Below are 20,333 nucleotides of genomic sequence, written 5' to 3'. Positions count from 1 at the left end.
ATTTGATGTAGCACCTTTTACATACAAAGTCACAAAGTGCTTCACATGATAAACGATGAAAAGATGTATAATTACACATGAGAGGATCAGTGGGAGTGGATATCTCTCACCATTTTGCATCTGTTTGCTTCCTGTGTGGGGCAGGCAGCGTGCCTGCTTGTCTGGGGAACCCTGGCTACCCTATGTCTGCATGTGCACCAACAGACGGCCCTAGAGAATACACAAAGGTGTCTGCTTTCAGGCGCTATCTGTGCCTCCGACTGTAAATCTCTGCTGCATTACACACCTCTTATTTGAGCACAGTAGTGTGTGTGTGTTTGTTTGTGTAACTGTCTGTCAGTTTACATCCAATTGTCTCTACCACTCCCTCTGACCCCTAACACCCACATAGCCCGGATGCTTCAGCCGCCAAGTCCAAACATGGTTAGGCTGCAACCCTATACCCACCATGTTGATGGGGCATCAAATGTGTTTCATGTACATGTCTTTGCCCACTGTTCAGGTTTATGATCAGTAGATCAGGTGGCTGTCTACCTGTCTTGTCTCAGATACGGTCATTTAATGAGACTAATAAATAATCAGGATTTGTGGTTGGCTTACAATACAGTGTCAGGTGCACATCCTTCAAATCCTGAAAGCTGCCTCTATTAATATGAGGCTGAGTTAAGCCCAGAGGTTTGTGTTGTATCTAAGTCAGCTTTTCACATGGTATATATTGGAAGTGGTTCACACAGTGTGAAGGAAGGACACAGCTCTACAGTGGCTGATGCACTTGACAGAGTTCTATTATAAGTTGAGTGCCTTATGCTCAGGGTGGAATAACCAGCCATGTACCAGCAAAGTGCTGGCAAATACTGGCTGAAGCTTGTGTTTATCTGCTCCACCGGCCAGTTTGGCAGGCAACCAACCTTTTTCTCAAGGGTCTTTCTTAATATCATACTTAACTGGTTAAGTCTGTAATTTTAGAATCAATTCTGTTCATTTGAAGAATGAAAGGTTGGGTCCTTGGCTTTTTTTACTTTGATTCTAATTTGTTGTATGATCACAGACCCATAAAATGTCCTATGCTATTATATTAATTGCTTCCCACAAATGCTCCACGGTCACTTACCGGGAGGATTTTCAATTTGTTAAGCAGTTCATCAAAGTTCAGATCACATATTTTTATAATAATAATAGCTTATATTTGTATAGCACTTTCAAGAACATGTTTACACAATGTTTTGCATGAAAAATTGCTAAAGAAATTAGATCACTTATTGTCTGCAACTTTGAGGCCAAGGCTCTGGGCCTGTTTAGCACCTGAACCCCTGATCTCTTAACAGTCCTCCTTCAGGTCCTCTGCCTTTTTGCCTTCAGAGCTAGAGTGATTGAAGCAGAGTAAATCTGCCATGTGAGACTGTGGCTGTAGAAATAGATGGAAGCCACTGGGTAGGACTGCTGTATAACATTGGAGCATATATCCTGTCATCTGTCGGCTGTCATCCGATCGCACATCTTGTCTCAGAGCAATGAGTCACTCGGTTACTTCAGTCTGCTTTTAGACACCCACAAGCTCAGCCCTATCTCCTTAATGGGGACTGCAGTCTGAGTCCCTTCGCACTGTCCTCAAAACATGGCCAATTTAGCCCATTTTACCCTTCTTCCTCAGCCCAGTTTAGCTGAGCTATTTCTGTGACCTTACAACTTCTCTGCGGCGATACCTGCTCTCAGAATAGTTGTGATTTATATTCAGTCTTGATAAACAAAGATCCATGTTGTCTTGGTGCACATAGCTACTGCTCTCAAACTCAGCTGTGAAGTTGAGTGAGTGGTAGGTATTGTTGGCATACGAGGGAGGTGGGCAAAATAGAATTCTTCAACACTTTGTTTTAACACGATTGATCACTTGATCTCTCTTTTGCACAATACCTCCTGAGATTTACAGATTTTGCTCAAAAGTCCTGTTTGTATGGTCCATGTACAGTTTTAGTAACACTTGAGTTGCATTTCGCGTGGTGTTGCTCATGTCTGCAGTGAAGGAGAGAGGCCACGTTGCTCCACTTTCCAGAGTGCAGAGCAGGGAACACGAGGACAGGACAGAGGAGACATTTCAAGGCTGAGGAGAGATAGATGATAGCCCAGCCAAAAGGAAGAGGGGACACTCTTCAGCCAAAAGAAACACTAGAGGCCTGTGGGTATAAGAGAGGAGAGTAGATTTTATGAGGTCACAGATCTACATCACTTTCCATTTTCCGGCTGTGTGCCATAAACATAGACATGCAAACTCCTGTGCTGCCCTCGGCCTCGCTTTCAAGTGCCTGCCTATTCTCCTACACACTATAAGTCATGGCACATCGGTGGTGCTTAATCACCAGGGCAAGACAGCAAACAGGTCAAGAACGAGAAGACAGAATGATTCATTAGTTGTTAGGTGAAAGGAGAGAAAAGTCAGGTATCTGTCAAGAACTGTAGAGAGGAATATTAGTCAGGTTAAGTGATAGATCCACATGCGTGATAACTGAGTCGAAGGAGCAGCTGAGAATGTTGAGTGTCAGGTGTGGGCTTCAGAGGGGAGGGGGTGTTTATCGCCGTATTTACACCGGTCTCTGGAGGGTTCAGGCTTTGACGAGGAGCAACAAATTACTGTCTGTTAGCATTCTGCTTGTGGAACCGAGTTGCGTGTCCATTGTGCAGGCCCTCACTGAGAGAAGCTGTTTGTAGTATTGTCAACTGGCCATTTAAAGGCAGCCATTCAATTCTGACTCTTAAAACTTGCTTTATTTGTGTAATCCATCACAGTGAGCATCATGTCTGTCTAAGCTCTTTTCTTGACATAACGTTGACAGAAATAAACAACTAAAGTGAGTTTGCTGATTAAATTTAAATTTAAAAGCATGTCTCCCACTTTCTTTAAAAGTGACAGGCACGATAAAAAAAGGATGTTGAGTGTGTCTAAGTGAGTATGATTATCTAAATAGAACTAAAGGCTGTTTTATAACTGTAAAGGTTAGTTAAAGTACATGCATTTGAAAACAAAGAGCAACATATGAAAATGCCTCCTAGAGTTGCACATTTTCAGTCATTGTGTATGGTACAGCCACTACCTATTTTTATTTTACCATATTTTTTCTATAATGTGCTGTAGGCAAGTTTTCCTTTTCTGCACTCCTTACAAGGCATGCCACTTTAGTCAATAAAAGTCAGTACACAACAATGCTTGCACCAAATGTCAAGCCAAGTCAGTTTTATTTGAGAAGTGCTATAAAAACACAAAACAATGTGTACTAAAATATGAAAAAGCAGGCGTATCACAAATCTAAGGGAAATAAGTGTTTAGTTGATCTAGTAGTGGGCCATAAAAAAATATGTCCTAAAAATGAAAGGCCAGTGAATAAAAGTGTTTGTTTGTGTATTGGCTGCAGGATGACCAGGTCTGTCTGCAGTGCACTGCCTCCGTCCTGAAGGAGCAGCAGATAAAGCTATGTCTGTGCTGCGAGGGCTTCGGGAACCGTCTCTGCTACTTGGAAACCACATCCAATGCTCAGGTAAGATGCTGGTACCCTTCCTGCCTTTTTTTTGTCCTGTACTGTATTTTACCTGTTTTTTTTCTATCAACTTTGTTTGTCCTCTGTGCTGTTTATATGTTGTGCAGAATGTGCCCCCGGACCTGGCCATAAGTGCCTTCATTCTGGAGCAGTCCCTGTCGGTCCGCGCTCTGCAGGAGATGTTGGCCAACAGGGTGGAGATGACCGAGGTAGGACTCAAAAACAGGAATAAAGAAATGAATAATAGGAAGAGGAATATATGAAAAGGGGATGAGATGTGAGAGATTGAGTAGGTGCTTTAGAGGAATTTGGCTCATGACTGACAAATAGAGAAATATACTTTGGTAGAAAGTATATTTCTGACTGATGAAAATGTATGTCATTTTTTTTTTTTTACAATGTATTCTACTACAGCTATCTCCTGTCCCTCTGTCTGTCACAGGACATGGATGTAGATTCCAGATATATAATGTGATTTTGTTGACAAATTTGCCCAAATCCAGCCCACATTTTAGATCAATTTCCTGACAACAGCTGCATCTCGGAGGTCCTGTCCTCATTGTGAAGTTGGCAGTTTTGAACTCTTGTGGAACTCTCAACAAAACCCTCTGATCAGCTTGCTGTCTAATAACATATACATACAGTATAAATGGCTAAAAAGGAACCAGATCTTTCTGTTTTGGACTCAGATATATGAATTTGTTATTGAACCACTCATGTCACCGTGGTAATATGGCAACCAAATATATTTCCTAAAGATAATTTTGAAGCATCTTTAATCCGTTTACCCCAGCTATAAAGCTCATATTTTTCCTTCCACTATTATTATAATATATTGCATATAGAAGGTATACATACAGTATACAGTAGGGGTGGGCTTTTTTTTGGCAACGATTTTTAAAATCTATTCTTTCCACCAGAATCGTTATTTTTAACTTATTTTTTACAGAGCGAAAGCAGAAAATGCAGAAAATCCATGTTATGTTCTTCTTTACAAATGAATGAAATGTCAGACTGACTGACTGACATGTGACGTGCATTCTTTTTAGAAAACAATTAGTTTTCAGAAATGTCTTATGATATATTGTCTCTAGTGTAAGTGAGAGTAAGTGTATTATTCATTCTTTTGTTTTTTGTTGAGGGAAAAGAAAATTGCAATACTCAATACTATCGAATCGCAATACTTCTAGAATCGCAGTAAATGAAACTCGCAATACGAATCGAATCGGCACCCATGTATCGTGAAATAATCGAATCGGAACAAAAACATATGGTCCCAGCCCTAATATACAGCACGTCGCTTTATAGATAATGAATACAGGTTTTATGTGTTCGATCAACTGATTTTGTTTTTATCATTGTATTTACTAACAGTGCTGAAACTAGGGGTGGGACTCACCAGAGGCCTCACAATACCATATCATCACGATACTTCTGTCACAATACGATATTATTGCGATTTGAAACATATTGCAATACTCTGCGACATATTGCAATTTATTACCTTTTTTCCTTCAAATTTTTCCTAATTTCAAATGATGTCCCCAAAAGGAAACTTTGTCAACATCTGTTTTATCTAAAAGGATACATTTCTCTGTTTGTTTGTCTCACTTCAATTTTATTGCTGCAAAATGGGATTGTCAAGCAGACAAACTGACCACAAAATCTATAATAATAGATCCTTGACGTCTGTGTATCGATACAGTATTGCCACGGAAAATATTGCGATATTATGATTTTTTCCCCCTCCACCCCTAGCTGAAACCTGTAACAGCACCAACATGTCAGTCCATGTATTAGAAGATTTCGGTTTGATATCAGGTTCGATATCAGGTTCGATATCAGGTTCCGCAGATTGGGCCTTTAAACACAAATGCAAAACTCCTGTTTGTCCGTCATAAAGCAAGCTGAACCTCATGATCTTTCAGTTTATGTGTGAGCACCATAGATGGACTTATTCTTTGCTTTTATTTTATTATGATTTTTCTTTTTTTTTTACTTGTAATCTGACACCCCCTCCCCTTCCCTTCTTGCTCTCTGCCAAGCAGGCAGTCGATTTGGACCAATGGGTATGTCTGTTAATATGTCTTTTTTTTCCTGTCACGTGTGTCCCAACCAACCTGGCAACTGTCCTCGTTCCTGTCCTGTTGCCCACTGGGTGTCCTGTTGAATGAAATAGTGCTGTATCATTCACACATCTCGATTCATATCTGTTTAGCCCCTCACCCTGAGGTGGTGATCACTCTGTACACCTGTCATTCATTTCTAGCTACAGTAACTGATGGGGGTCCAAGTAAACAAGTCCATCGTCTTTAGATTCAGCTTGTATGATGATACAAAAAACTGGTCAAATAAAAAAAGCGTTATCTAAACATTTGATTTAAAATTGGCTGAATCTGCAGATTAAAATCTACAGTAAAGGTTGTAGTGAACATTATTCTATGTACTTTTTTCATTAGTACACCTGTATCTGATCTGTTACGTATGAGTTATCTACCCTACAATAGCAGCAGATCTAGCAAGGTGTCACAATGCATCATTCATTTGCATTTCATGCAGAAATATCACCAGCACATCAATCCTCATGCTTGTGTCATACATATTACGCTACCTCACCTTGCTTGATGTTCTTTTTGTTTCAGCGCATTGGTCTTTGTTAGTCTTTGATGGCGTCAAGCGAATTTCTGGTCCCCTTTTTATACAGAACTTGTTTTTACACTGCTGCAAAACAATGACTAATTAGACAAGCCTCATCTAACTTAACTTACTTTAAAAACGTCAATGGAAATCCATGCAATATATAAAAGTTGGCTGCATGGCTAAAACTTTGTTGTTTGTCGGTGTATTTTTCTTTTCCATTGGAGAACTTGAAACACATAGTTAATATAACATAATTCAGATTTTTGCAGCCATCTAGTAATCTAGGTTTTCAGTTCTCAACTATTTTCCAATATTTCTTTAATTGCTTGAAAAGCATGTTAATGTGCTTTTTGACCATACTCTTTAAGCACCGTGTTGTTAAAATCAAGATGAAATAACGAATATTTTAACATTTAACTACAGCTCCTGTAAACCATAGTCACAATTATGCAATCAATACGTCAGCTAGGATGTACAATAGTAGAGACAGATTTAGCTGAGAATGTGGACAGAAAACCCCATTTTTCATCTTTTTTTTTTTTTTTTTTTTAAAGATAGATGAAAGAAACCGTGTCTGGCTGATGATAGCACCTAAGAGAGGCTCTCTATTTGCAGCATTTTATTGGTTGCATTATTGTGGCTAGTTTGGTCAGTTCCCAGCTTCACAGGACTTGGAAGATGTGGATGAGCCACGCCTTTCTAATGGTGAGCAGGAGGATGAAAATAGCAGGGGCATAAAGCCCAGTGGAGGGTCCCGTCCCACCCACCTCTGTCAGGGGTGGATGGGGAAACCGGACACCCCCAGAGCTCTGGACAGGCCTATCTCACTCTTAACTCACACATATACACACACAACCACAAAATCACACACCACCACCTGTCCTAACCAAGCCTAGCGCTAATGCAGACAAGGGCTAATGATATAGTGCTACCACTTGACATACCTGCCCCTGACTCATTCTTGTGGATCATGGGTGCTTAACCCTACATAAAGGCTTAGCATTATCTTCCTGTTGGTTGGACTAAATGGTTGTTTTGGCTAATCTATATATATATAACTGTTGCAATAATTGTGTTTTCTTATTGCATCCTTGCTGGATGTTGCGATATGGTAGGATGGATCAATGTCATGTTTGCCTTTTGTATGAGATTATAATCGAGGGTGACTGGATTCAAAGTCTTGAATTTGTTTCGCTTTGTCAGTCACATCATTGTGATACCGTCTATGAGAATTATGATTTATAGCATAGCATTGTCCCAGTTTCAGCAATATCTCTACACTGCTTTGTTATTGATGTTCCTGTTGTTACTTTCTTGTATTTGCATAAGAATAGACCCCAACATGTTCTGTACAGTATTTGTTTTGGGAAAAAGTCATTGTTTCGTGATGCGGAGCTGTTAATTATTATTGCCTACAAATTACTTTTGTGTTGTTCAAGAATACAATGATAAACCTATCACACACGCTCAAGTTGTTAATTGCCACAATTGTTTACATTCACTTTGCCATCCGTCCAATTCTATTCTTTCCTGTACGGAGGTACTAAAATAAAAACGAAAGTAGAATCGTTTTATTGGTCCCCAGAGGATATACTTGGACTCAACAGTCTATGTTTACTAATCATATGCATCAGTAATATTTATATACAGCAATGTCAAATTCAACATATGGTCCTACATACTCGATAGAATTTTATAAAATACAGTTAAACAAACAGTGTCCGTGTAAGTTGTTGATGTGTTGTGATTACAGTTATTGACAGTTTGGACTCTTAATAATGGGCTCCTATGACCTCTGGAGCTTCTGAAATATGTCCTTTTTTCCCTCCCTGTCTGATCAAGGTATAGTTGAAATGTGTAGTGGGTGTTTACATGCTGGTCTGTTAAATATCTCTATCTTCTTCCCCTCCAGTCGTCCCAAGGTGGAGGTCATCGTACCTTACTGTACGGTCATGCCATCCTTCTGAGACACTACCACTCAGGCATGGTAAGACTGCATCCAAAGTTGTTGTAAAGAAAATAATGAAGCATTTTTAAATGATAAACTAATTGAAGAAAGGATTAATTGAGGACTAATTGATTCCAGTTTCTTTACTGTAGTTTACAGCCAAATTTCTATCTGCATTTTGGCAAAGTTGTGGTCATGTCCCGAATAAAAACTTTCTCCCCCCAGTACCTGAGCTGTTTGACTACATCTCGGTCACTCACGGACAAGCTGGCCTTTGACGTGGGCTTACAAGAGGATTCCACTGGTAAAACCAAACATGGAAATTATTTTTCTAAGCCTGCATTTAACTGATTACTGAAACTCATTATCCTCAAGTAGTATTGTTAATTGTTATTTAATTTGAGAGTCTAATAAGGTTTTTGAATTTTGCTAAGTTGGCCATCTCGAACTATTGACATTAATGGAGTCAGCAGTGCATATCTTCTATTGCAGTGCTTTTATTTGACTTTGCAGTTTGGCTGACAAATAGAAAGATTGTAATGGTTACTGTAAGGGAGCAGTATGTTATAGGTGAACAGACAGGGTTTTTGTTTCAATATACTTGGAGTGAACATATCAGTGTCAAGTCTCAATCTTTGTGGGGAAACTTAGGTTGCGCTTCTTCTTGCAGGTGAGGCATGTTGGTGGACCATTCATCCAGCCTCCAAGCAAAGGTCAGAAGGTGAAAAGGTCAGGGTGGGTGACGACCTAATCCTTGTCAGTGTGTCCTCTGAGAGATACCTGGTAAGACCCATCATACGCTGTCCGCCGTCGAAGATTTAGACATGCATAAGCTGTGCTGAACTCGATCTTGTCCTCTGTCCTCAGCACCTGTCCTACGCCAGTGGGGATCTGATGGTGGATGCCTCCTTCATGCAGACTCTGTGGAACATGAATCCAATTAGTTCCGGATGTGAACTAGCTGAGGGTACAAACCTGCTTTACACATTTTGCTCTACAGCCACCAATGCTGTGCATCCCAAGCAATTCATATAGACACATGTACACATATACACACATACAGGGTTCAAAATTAACTTTTTCGTTTACCAGCCAAATGGCTAGTGAATGTTCAAATTTTACCAGCCACGCATTAAATTACCATAGTTTTTTTTGGCCGGTGAGTGAAGCAAATCTACCAGCCGCTTGCATATTTTACCAGCATTTGGCTAGTGGATGGTGCTAATTTTGAAGCCTGGACACATATATGTAGACAATCTACGTGTTTTATGGTTATATTAACTGTGAGCTTACATTTAACATAACATAAAGAGACACTCACACACTCCTTGTTGTGTGTATTCCTCCTCTCAGGGTTTCTGACAGGAGGTCACGTTCTCAGGCTGTTCCACGGCCACATGGACGAGTGTCTGGCCATCTCTACACCGGAGGAAGGAGAAGATAAGCGCAGGTGAGAGGAAGAGGATGCATAGTGATTCTGAGCAGCATAATATCCTGTTAATCTGACACCATATGATTATACGTGTCTCTGCCCTGACTCTGCTACAGGATGGCTCACTATGAAGGCGGTGCTGTGTGCAGTCAGGCTCGATCCCTGTGGAGGTTGGAGCCTCTCAGAATCTGGTAATTGTCCCCTCAGTGCATTTACCGAAGAAATGAAACTGTGTGCCAGATATGCTTGTTGAGCATATCCCCCCCCCCCCATATAGTTGTTGAAACTGTGTAAACATAAGCATTGTTATTATTTCTTCAACATTTTGCCTTTATTTAGTTAGCAGTTAGTTACCTGTTGGAAAATAAAAATAGCAAATGTGAGAAAAGGGAGAAGAGGATGACAACACAAGTCCCCAACGACAATCAAAGTGATTACATGTATGTAGTGGTTACTAGTAAACCTCCAGGTCACAAGGACAAAGTTTTTAACAACAAACCTGATAATGATATAACATTAATTGAAAGACATTTTGGCTTTTTGATTAACTTTTTTTCCCCCCATTTTCTTCCGGCAGCTGGAGTGGTGGCCACATGAAGTGGGGGCAGTCTTTCCGTATTCGCCACATCACCACAGGCAGGTACCTGTGTATGGATGAGGAGAAGGGTCTGTTGGTGGTTGACCCAGAGAAGGCCAACACCAAACTTTCTGCTTTCTGCTTCCGTGCTTCAAAGGTCAGAATGAACACTTTTAGTTTCTCTGGACTCTTGCCGTTGGTTTCTGTTCATGTGTTGTTATGATGTAATTTCTTCTCTCATCGACCTCTCTATTATTTCCTCCTGCCCCTCTTTTCCTCCTGGTTCTCCTGAGCAGGATAAGGTGGAGGTGGCTCCAAAGCGTGATGTCGAGGGGATGGGCATTCCAGAGATAAAGTATGGGGAGTCCATGTGCTTCGTCCAGCATGTGTCCACAGGCCTGTGGCTCACATATGCCGCCCTGGATGCCAAAGCTGCCCGTTTGGGAATGATGAAGAGAAGGGTTAGGATCTACTCTGGGGATCAAAATAAGATAGAAACTGTTCTATTATGGCACCAAGGGGTGCCCCAGTATCTCACCTGGATGAGAGTGCCCCCCATATACTTACTGCGGATTCAAGTCTGACCCGCGGCCCTTTTGCTGCATGTCATTCCCCCTCTCTCTCCCCCCCTTTCCTATCTTCAGCTAACCTATCAAATAAAGGCCAAAAACGCCTTATAATTTAATTTTAATAATCTTTAATATTGCAGCAAAAGCTGAGTCAGTGCTGATTATGTATGCAATGGTATTGTTGCAATGGTCACGTCCAGACTCCTATTCAAATAATTAATCCTGATGGACACAAAAAATGTATATTGCTACCATTGCTAACACCTTGTTGCCATAAGTGTTTTCATGGAACATTTATTTGTCTTTGAGATTGCTCGGCTGAAGCTCTGTGTGGTTTAATGATTTGTAAAAGTCATACATAATGATACACAACATTTATAATACTGGGGGATAAGTAAGAGTTAAGTTTACATCTATGGGATATATGAGATAAAACTCTCTCTTAAACTCTCACAATATAAACACACTTGTATAGCTGTTAAATGACACAGCCACCTGAAACAGACCACGCTGGAGCAGGACAGAGAGAACTGGGGGATACCATTTGTAATTTATGTTGTCCATGTCCCCAGGTCATTCTGCACCAGGAGGGTCACATGGACGATGCCCTAACTGTGTCCCGCTCCCAAACTGAAGAGTCTCAGGCTGCTCGAATGATTTTCAGCACTATGGGCCTCTTCAGGCAGTTCAACAAGTAAGTATATACATTTTAAAATGTGGGGGGGATGAGTAGAAAATTCCTCTTTATGGCAGGATGCAGTAATCTTCATAGAACATTCTTACTGGCATGAGCTAGACCTTACCTGACATCTTCAGTATGCTCTCATTTGTTTATGGTATTCACAGCATTTTAATGTGACCATATCTTAATCTGAAATATGCAAACTTTGAATAGGGATATGTTTAAAAAAAAAAGGTCTTACATTTGTTGCTAACTTGTGTTCTTCCAGGGGTTTGGACTCTCTGAATGCAAAGAACAAGTCACCAGGGGCTGCATCGCTTCCTCTGGAGGGGGTCATCCTGTCTCTTCAGGATCTCATCTTCTACTTTCGTCCTCCCGAGGAGGAACTGGAGCACGAAGAGAAGCAGACCAAACTTCGCTCCCTCCGCAACCGACAGAACCTCTTCCAAGAGGAGGTAATCTGCATGCTGCCTGCAAAGTCTCACACACCTTCAGACTTCCCATATCTATTGATTTTTACTGTCTGGTCCTATAACTAAAATATATTCACAATGCAAAGGGGAACTTGCACTTTTGACACCATTGAGGACTTTTATGGCCTCATGCAGTTTTGTTAACTTTTTTTTATTTTTACTATAACATCACAAACACTTATACTTGTTTTTATCACATTGTGGACATTGTGATAACTTACATGTATTCCCTGGAGGCTTACCATAACCTCCACCACAGGTACCCTAACCTACATATCTAAATCCAACCCTTACCAAAACCTTAACCTGTAACGTTAACTTCCCCAACTTCCAAAATCCCAGTCTTAAAGTGCCTAGATTCTACAGTTCTTGCACCTAGATGGAAGATGAGTGCACACATACTGTATGGCTAGAATTGTGAGGACCCTAATTGACATAATGCAGCGTTTAACCCTAATCTGAACCATCACAGGATCATGCCTAACCCCATCTTTTAATTCACCTTAATAATTAACCCTAATTCTAACAAAGCCGCAATACTGCCACCAAAAGCAACATCAATGAAATACATATAACAATGATGTATGTGTAACCTTTCTTGTCGCCCATGTGTTTGTCTTTTTTTTTTTCTTAGGGAATGATCACCATCGTGCTGGAGTGCATCGACCGCCTGAATGTGTACAACACGGCTGCACACTTTTCTGAATTTGCCGGGGAGGAAGCTGCAGAGTCCTGGAAGGAGATTGTCAACCTTCTTTATGAGCTGCTGGGTAAATAAATCACCATAAACTTAAAGTACACATTGAATGCCATCTGCATTAAATAAAGTAACATTATGTCACTCTCTGTATCTCCACTGAACAGCTTCTCTAATCAGAGGAAACCGCTCTAATTGCGCGTTGTTCTGTGACAACCTGGACTGGCTGGTCAGCAAGTTGGACCGTCTGGAGGCCTCTTCAGGTATCAGATGTACCCCACTTATTCACCTATCACCACAAATTAGAGTTGATCCTTTAGAATTGACTTGTGTTGTAAGGGTTGGCTGGAGCTACTGTAGACTACTATTAGATACAGCTTAAACCTAGCCATAAGATCTGTGTCACCAAATGTCTATGCTGAAGACTTAACAGGATTTGAATGGAAATCTCCTCTGAATAGATAATGGGTGAACTTTTTTGCACTTAGCAAGTGTTTTATGTAATTGATTTTTAAGCCATTTTTTATTTATTTTTGAACTATATTCTTATTAATGCTATGTTTTAATTTACTAGCTTTATTACTGCAGTATTTTCTCTTATTGAAGCAGTAACTGTTACTGCTGTTCAAAAATGCTAAGAATTGATCATATTTCTCCTCTCTATATGTTTAGGTATTCTTGAAGTGCTGTACTGTGTGCTGATTGAAAGCCCTGAGGTTCTGAACATCATCCAGGAGAACCACATTAAATCCATCATCTCTCTCCTGGACAAGCATGGAAGAAACCACAAGGTTTGTCTTTTCTCACTGCCAGGAACGGGGTGGGAAAGTAACATTAGCCGGCAGCAATTAATTGGCTCCAGCTGCAGATGCAGACACATTAGCAGGTGGTGATTTGGAAAGTTATAGCATCCTGAGGGCATGTTTGGCTCATAAAAAATACTTCTTGGTTATAGAACTCCTATAGCAGTTGTAGCCAGTGGACGACAGTGTGAATTGTCTGTCTCGTCCTGCCTTTAGGTCCTGGATGTCTTGCGCTCTCTCTGTGTGTGTAATGGTGTAGCTGTGAGGTCCAACCAGAACCTCATCACTGAAAACCTGCTCCCGGGTCGTGAACTCTTGCTGCAGACCAACATTGTAAACTATGTCACTAGGTACTTGAACTGCTGTTAAGTTGTTCTACAATACCGAAGCTACAGGCTGTCATTTGTCAGAGTTTTCTTTAACTCATATTTTTCTTCTTGTGCGCTCAGTATAAGACCCAACATCTTCCTGGGTACATGTGAGGGGTCCACGCAGTATAAGAAATGGTACTTTGAGATGATGGTAGACTATGTGGAACCCTTTGTGACGGGGCAGGCCAGCCACCTGCGTGTGGGCTGGGCTATGACCGAGGGATACAGCCCCTACCCTGGAGGAGGAGAAGGCTGGGGAGGCAACGGTGTGGGAGATGACCTCTACTCCTATGGCTACGATGGACTGAATCTATGGTCAGGTAAGATGGTTCCCCCAACTGATTTCCTATACTATTTTCCGTGATGCTGTATGTCTTGTTACATGACTTCCTCGCTCTCCGCTGTGCCGTTCAGGTACCGTCCCCCGCCAGGTGGCTGCGCCCAGCGCACACAGCCTGGCTGCAGACGACGTCGTCAGCTGCTGTCTGGATCTGAGCGTGCCCAGTATCTCTTTCCGTATTAACGGCCACCCAGTCCAGGGCATGTTTGAAAACTTCAACGTGGACGGCCTCTTCTTCCCCGTCATCAGCTTCTCTGCTGGAGTCAAGTAAGTACAAAATAAAAATAAGATGGTTCATGTATTCAACATTCAACCAATTTGCATGGTAATGTCCTAATTTAAGCAGTACAGCAGTGAGTTAATGTACCAAATATTTATGCAATGCAATTAGGCATGTGCAGAGGCAGAGTTAACAGTTTATTAGGAGGCTTGTGTCCTGCTAATGTAGTAGTACACGTAGAGAATGATAAAATCAGCTGGCAGAATATGATGAATACCTACAAACAAATGATCTCTCAAATAATCCCTTTAAACTCTAGTGTCTTGTAACTCAGAAGAGATTTTACAGTTGCTGTGTGTAATGATCCCTCCCAGTGCTGAGATGGGGCAAATGGTAAATTGACCGATGCGAGCAATGAGGAAAACACAGGCTCAGGAATTGGCACAGAGATTAAATCAATGTTTTCTTCATTGTGAGTCTTATAAAGATCAAGGCAGTGTTGCCGTACAGGATTTAAGTAGTAAATAAAGATCTCTGTCAAATAAATAAAGATTTGGACTGACTCTGTTTCTGTCACCTCAGGGTTCGTTTCCTCCTTGGCGGTCGTCATGGAGACTTCAAGTTCATGCCCCCGCCTGGCTATGCCCCGTGCTACGAGGCTCTGTTGCCTAGAGAGAGGATGCGTATTGAACCCATCAAGGAGTACAAGCACGACTTCCATGGCGTACGCAACCTGTTGGGTCCCACGCAGTCCCTCACCCACACCTCCTTCACCCCCTGCCCTGTGGACACTGTTCAGGTAAAAGCCCCAAACCTAAAAATCGGAATTTGATCATGTATTTGCTGCATAAGTTTCTCTGTGTTTGCTGACTTTCCTTTGCTGTATAGATCGTGTTACCACCCCACTTGGAGCGTATCCGAGAGAAGCTAGCAGAGAATATTCACGAGCTCTGGGCTGTCACCCGTATCGAGCAGGGCTGGACCTATGGGAGTGTGAGTATGGAGTCAGCACTGCAATACAGATGCAACAGTATGGGAGTTTTGATTTGACAACCTCAGATTTAAAGGATTTGGAGCTCTTCAGTAATGTGAGAGCAATATTTCAAAATACTACTGTATGTATTCATTTTATAATAGACATTAGACTGTAGTTCATTGTTTAATATTGGCCCAATATGTGACTTATCATTTTCTTTTTTTTTAAAGGGACTTAAATTCCAGCATAATTAAAATCTTTATTGATAAGTGTCTTCAGTTATAACAAACAGTATGAGAACAATTGATTCAAATATCTCTGTTTAAAAGGCAAAAGAATTCACCCCCTTTTTAGGCTAAAATAAATCTTGGTGTAGGAAAGGGATTGTTGTGGCAAACAAAGCATAACTTAATTAGTGATTATTTATTTTTTTACTAGTGAGTAACCTACTGTCATCTTCCTCCACAGTTCAGGGATGACAACAAGAAACTCCATCCGTGTCTGGTAGACTTCCAGAGTCTCCCTGAACCAGAGAGGAACTACAACCTGCAAATGTCTGGCGAGACTCTCAAGTGAGTTTGTAATGAAGGTTCTGTAGAGGTGTCAGTTTGAGAGATGTGAGGGTAAGAGGGTAGTGAGGTTTTAATGTCCTTGGATGTGATTGTTGATGCCTGTGTCGTTAACCCACAGGACTCTCCTGGCGCTGGGTTGCCATGTTGGTATGGGTGACGAGAAAGCAGAGGAGAATCTCAAGAAGATCAAGCTGCCCAAGACGTATGGCGACAAAGATATTTCTGGCTGTATAAACTAACTGTCTACATTATCTTTTAAGAATATCTGAATATAAGCTTCTGTCTGTCCTCTAGCTATGTGATGACCAATGCATACAAGCCTGCCCCCCTTGACCTCAGCCATGTCAAACTGACACCAAATCAGAACCAGCTTGTGGAAAAACTGGCAGAAAATGGGCATAACGTTTGGGCAAGGGACCGGGTACGACAAGGATGGACCTACAGTATTGTGCAGGTATCCATTTACAATTCATAATAAATCCTTTATTAACCAAATGATCTATCTTGAGACCATGTCCATTTACACAAAGGTATAATCCAACTTAGGCTAAGCCCTGGTGCAATTCCAAAGTTTTAATGATTTTTTGTAAATAAGATGTACAACTAGTGATCCCTTTTTTATTTTTTTTATTTAAATATCAAGTCATATTCTGTTACGCTTCTCAGGACATCATGAATAAGCGAAACCCTCGTCTGGTACCTTACAACCTGCTGGACGAGAGAACTAAGAAAACCAACCGAGACAGTGTTAATAACGCTGTCCGCACCCTCATTGGCTATGGCTACAACATTGAGCCTCCAGATCAGGAGAGCAGTAAGTCCGCTTACATCAAGGCAACATTTGTTGATTAAATGCAGAATATCAAGCAATGTCAAAATTCCTTAACCCCAACTACGACATCTCCAATGTCTTCATACTTCTTAATCTTTATTTGTCATTTTTTCTCTCTTTGCCTGCAGCTGGCCATGGCCTCGAGAACACCCGCGGGGATAAGGTACGAATCTTCAGGGCAGAGAAGTCGTACGCTATCACCCAAGGAAAGTGGTACTTTGAGTTTGAGGCTGTAACCACGGGGGAGATGAGAGTGGGCTGGGCCCGTCCGAGTGTCCGCTCTGACACTGAACTGGGAGCAGATGAACTGGCCTACGTCTTTAACGGCAATAAGGTCAGTCTGCATCTTTGGTTCACCTTAGTTAAATCAGTGTCAGTCTGATGCAATCAAGTTTCGACTGGGAAAATCAAGTGCTTATCAATTAGGGCTGGGTATTGGTACTCAATACCTTTTTAAGGTATCGACCAAAATACCGAGTGGTATTGAAACTTCTCCAGTCAAATGATACCTGCATTTGATCTATTTTGTACCCAGACTATTTGTATAGTTTTGCTCGCAGCCAGCTCGATTTAATGCAACATGGGATTGTTAGCTACAACCCATACAGTCTGTAGTGTGGTGAAGTTGAGCACGGTGTATTTGACGGACTTGGCAGTTCAGCCATTCAGACACTTCCATTCACATGATGGGTATTAAATGAAATAGAAAGAAAAAAGGTTTAAAATTAAGTACTCCATTGGTTTTGGAATCACTTGAAGGGTACTGGTATCGTACGGTTTTAAATTATACCATGTCGAAATAGGTCATAAGCTGTGTACATTTCTTTCCAAAACCTTTTTAATATGTAAATATAAAATGTGGATCCTTTCCAGTAAATGCACTCTTTAGTTTTGCCCACTAATAAAAATACTGAATTTTGAAGACACTTTGATATGTGATGTGCCTTAAATTGTAAGTGGGGCTTATAAATAAACCACTTCAGTGATGAAAATAGACATGAAACCAAGTCTAAGTAGTCAGAAAAGATAACAAGAGCTCACCTGACAATGCTGTCTCTGTTTTTATCTTTTGAATGGAAATTGGAAGTAGTATTGTATAGATAATGTAATTATTGTAACCATTTCCAGGCTCAAAGATGGCATGTTGGCAATGAACCCTTCGGTCGCCAGTGGCAGTCTGGTGATGTAGTTGGTTGTATGATTGACCTGACTGATATGAACATCATGTTCACACTCAATGGAGAAATGTTGATCAGTGACTCAGGCTCGGACATGGCGTTCAAAGACATTGAAATTGGGGAAGGTAAGAGTCATTTTACCTTCTGTGATCAGCATAAGTAGCAGTAACCGAAAGGAAGTGTCTCTTGACATAAACCTTGTTTGGCATAACTCGTTTACAGTTTATATAAGATATTAGCACAACTTTAAAGCAATTGAAAAAAACATTTTACCAATAACATTCTTGTGGTTTTACCCCTTAGGTTTCATACCAGTGTGCACCCTGGGCCTGTCTCAGGTTGGAAGGATTAATCTTGGGCAAAATGTGAGCAGCCTGCGATACTTTGCCATCTGTGGCCTGCAGGAAGGATTTGAACCTTTTGCCATCAATATGAAGCGAGACATTACCATGTGGTTCAGTAAAAGTTTGCCCCAGTTTGTGCCTGTACCCAACGAACACAATCATATTGAGGTAATTACTCAGTGACACGTTCTATGTTTAATGAAGCTAGAACTTTAAAACCATATTATTTATTTATCTTGAAACATGTTCTCTCACAGGTCTCCCGTGTGGATGGGACTGTGGACAGCGCCCCCTGTCTAAAACTGACCCATAAGACGTTTGGCTCGCAGAACGCCAATACTGATATGATGTTCCTCAGACTTAGCATGCCTGTCCAGTTTCATGAGACTTTCAAGATCACGGCAGGCACAACCCCTCTCACACGTTCCCTCACCATACCCGAGGAGGACGTGGTAGTGGTGGAGCCCGACTCAGAGTTTGAAGTTCTGAAGAAGTCTGCCGGCCGCAAGGAGCAGGATGATGAAAAGAAGGAGCCGTCTGTACCTAAGGAGATCTCTATGGAAAATGAGAAGGACACAATGTCAGAAAAGGGAAAGAAAAAAGGGTAAGTGTGGCAGGTGGTGTCTTTTTAGAAAAGAGTAACAATCTTAGTATTAAAGGTGCAGATTATTATGGGAATAATTCATCCATCTTCTCGGTATAAAAAAAAACAGTTCAGAGAGTTCATCCCCACTAAGACTGTGGAGTTGCTCAGTTTGCTATTAAAAACTTAATATCAAATTACAAACGGTCTCCTAAACAGCATCACATGAGTCCACCCTCCAGCAACAGCTTGAATCATCTCAACAATAGACAGTTTTCCTCTTTGTTTTGTTTTTATTTGTTTTCATAAAGAAATTTGCAATTGATTGTGCTACATGCAGTTCATTGATGTTACATTATGTGTTTGTTTTTTTAATTAGTTTTTCAAAAATGACCTCAATTTAATGTAGCAGTGAGTAAAGTTGTCTAGTGCACCCTTAAGATTATCTTCTGTGCACATTAGATTCTTCTCAAAGGCCAAGAAGGTTGCCATGACACCTCTCTCCCCTGCTCCTGCCCCTCCAACGGTGCCACGTTTGGTGGAAGATGTGGTCCCAGATGACAGAGATGACCCTGACACCATCCTGAATACCACCACTGTGAGCTAATCATTATCATTTGCTCATGCTAGATTTACAGCACATGTTAAAATTATCCCTACAGTATGTGCAAAGTCCATGGTTTAGGCTGTCGATTTGCTAATCCTGCTCATTGGGACTTTACTGTATATTAGGTTACATCATACTACAGTATTTAAGTTAGTGTAACATCTCTAGATATTCCAATTGTACTTTTTTTTCTTGTAACAATCTTTTTTTCTTTTTCTATTTTCAGTATTACTATTCTGTGAGGATCTTTGCTGGGCAGGAGCCTTCTGGTGTGTGGGTTGGCTGGGTCACTCCTGATTACCACCAGTATGATCCAACCTTTGACCTCTCCAAAGTCCGCACTGTCACTGTTACTGTGGGAGATGACAAAGGCAACATACATGACAGGTTAGTCTTTCCCACATTTTAATGGTATTCTATTCTTATTCATTCTTGGTTTAAAATGTAAGTAATGTGATTTAGGCTAGCTGTTTCACATGCTGGTGGCAGTAAGGATGAACAGCAGTGACAAATAACACTGCTAAGTTGTAAATAACCAGGGATGTAATTGTCTCTTAGAGCTACCTAATCATGACTGTCGGACTAAGTAACAGTATTCATTAATCATTAAGGAACTTGATAACTGTCTTTCATATCTTGTGGTGTCCCCCAAAGTTGAATACTTGGGCCCCTTTCTTTTCCTTCATTTATGTTTTCTTTATGCTACATTATCCAAAAATACAACGTCTCTTTCTACTGGTGTACTGACAGCACCTACTTACCTTGTCTCCAGGACATAAAATCCTCAGATCTTTTTCCAACCTAATGAGAAAAAAATGTCAGAAGTTAACTTAGTAAGAGTTGGTTGTCTGTGTGTTATTTTCCATTTTCTTTATTCTCCCCTTTGTTTTGCTATTGTGTCTCTGTGCTGTAAAGCACATGGGATCAGCTGTAAAATGTGTCAACTGCCATATAATAGACAT

At 40.9% G+C, this 20,333-nt stretch overlaps 1 protein-coding gene across 10 annotated transcripts in view; it reads left to right on the top strand.

The window, feature by feature from the left end:
• ryr1b (ryanodine receptor 1b (skeletal)) overlaps positions 1 to 20,333 on the top strand; it is an 80,242-nt gene that overhangs the window by 12,888 nt on the left and 47,021 nt on the right. For all 10 annotated transcript variants that reach the window (XM_031285262.2, XM_031285308.2, XM_031285277.2 and 7 more), the window contains 30 exons: positions 3,405 to 3,527; positions 3,635 to 3,736; positions 8,080 to 8,154; positions 8,341 to 8,419; positions 8,786 to 8,898; positions 8,983 to 9,082; positions 9,469 to 9,565; positions 9,664 to 9,738; positions 10,125 to 10,281; positions 10,421 to 10,585; positions 11,266 to 11,387; positions 11,644 to 11,830; positions 12,483 to 12,618; positions 12,713 to 12,808; positions 13,218 to 13,336; positions 13,565 to 13,698; positions 13,798 to 14,039; positions 14,134 to 14,326; positions 14,862 to 15,078; positions 15,168 to 15,272; positions 15,724 to 15,827; positions 15,946 to 16,029; positions 16,122 to 16,281; positions 16,494 to 16,641; positions 16,788 to 16,993; positions 17,788 to 17,962; positions 18,141 to 18,349; positions 18,439 to 18,785; positions 19,227 to 19,362; positions 19,598 to 19,758. In XM_031285262.2, the coding sequence (XP_031141122.1) occupies positions 3,405 to 3,527; positions 3,635 to 3,736; positions 8,080 to 8,154; positions 8,341 to 8,419; positions 8,786 to 8,898; positions 8,983 to 9,082; positions 9,469 to 9,565; positions 9,664 to 9,738; positions 10,125 to 10,281; positions 10,421 to 10,585; positions 11,266 to 11,387; positions 11,644 to 11,830; positions 12,483 to 12,618; positions 12,713 to 12,808; positions 13,218 to 13,336; positions 13,565 to 13,698; positions 13,798 to 14,039; positions 14,134 to 14,326; positions 14,862 to 15,078; positions 15,168 to 15,272; positions 15,724 to 15,827; positions 15,946 to 16,029; positions 16,122 to 16,281; positions 16,494 to 16,641; positions 16,788 to 16,993; positions 17,788 to 17,962; positions 18,141 to 18,349; positions 18,439 to 18,785; positions 19,227 to 19,362; positions 19,598 to 19,758 (4,367 nt within the window). The remainder of the gene's footprint in view (positions 1 to 3,404; positions 3,528 to 3,634; positions 3,737 to 8,079; positions 8,155 to 8,340; positions 8,420 to 8,785; positions 8,899 to 8,982; positions 9,083 to 9,468; positions 9,566 to 9,663; positions 9,739 to 10,124; positions 10,282 to 10,420; positions 10,586 to 11,265; positions 11,388 to 11,643; positions 11,831 to 12,482; positions 12,619 to 12,712; positions 12,809 to 13,217; positions 13,337 to 13,564; positions 13,699 to 13,797; positions 14,040 to 14,133; positions 14,327 to 14,861; positions 15,079 to 15,167; positions 15,273 to 15,723; positions 15,828 to 15,945; positions 16,030 to 16,121; positions 16,282 to 16,493; positions 16,642 to 16,787; positions 16,994 to 17,787; positions 17,963 to 18,140; positions 18,350 to 18,438; positions 18,786 to 19,226; positions 19,363 to 19,597; positions 19,759 to 20,333) is intronic.

This window comes from Sander lucioperca, chromosome 5 (genome assembly GCF_008315115.2).
Source record: "Sander lucioperca isolate FBNREF2018 chromosome 5, SLUC_FBN_1.2, whole genome shotgun sequence".
Taxonomy (NCBI): domain Eukaryota; kingdom Metazoa; phylum Chordata; class Actinopteri; order Perciformes; family Percidae; genus Sander; species Sander lucioperca.
The sequence above is the reverse complement of the archived record's forward strand: the minus strand, read 5'-3'. Positions and strand labels throughout refer to the sequence as shown.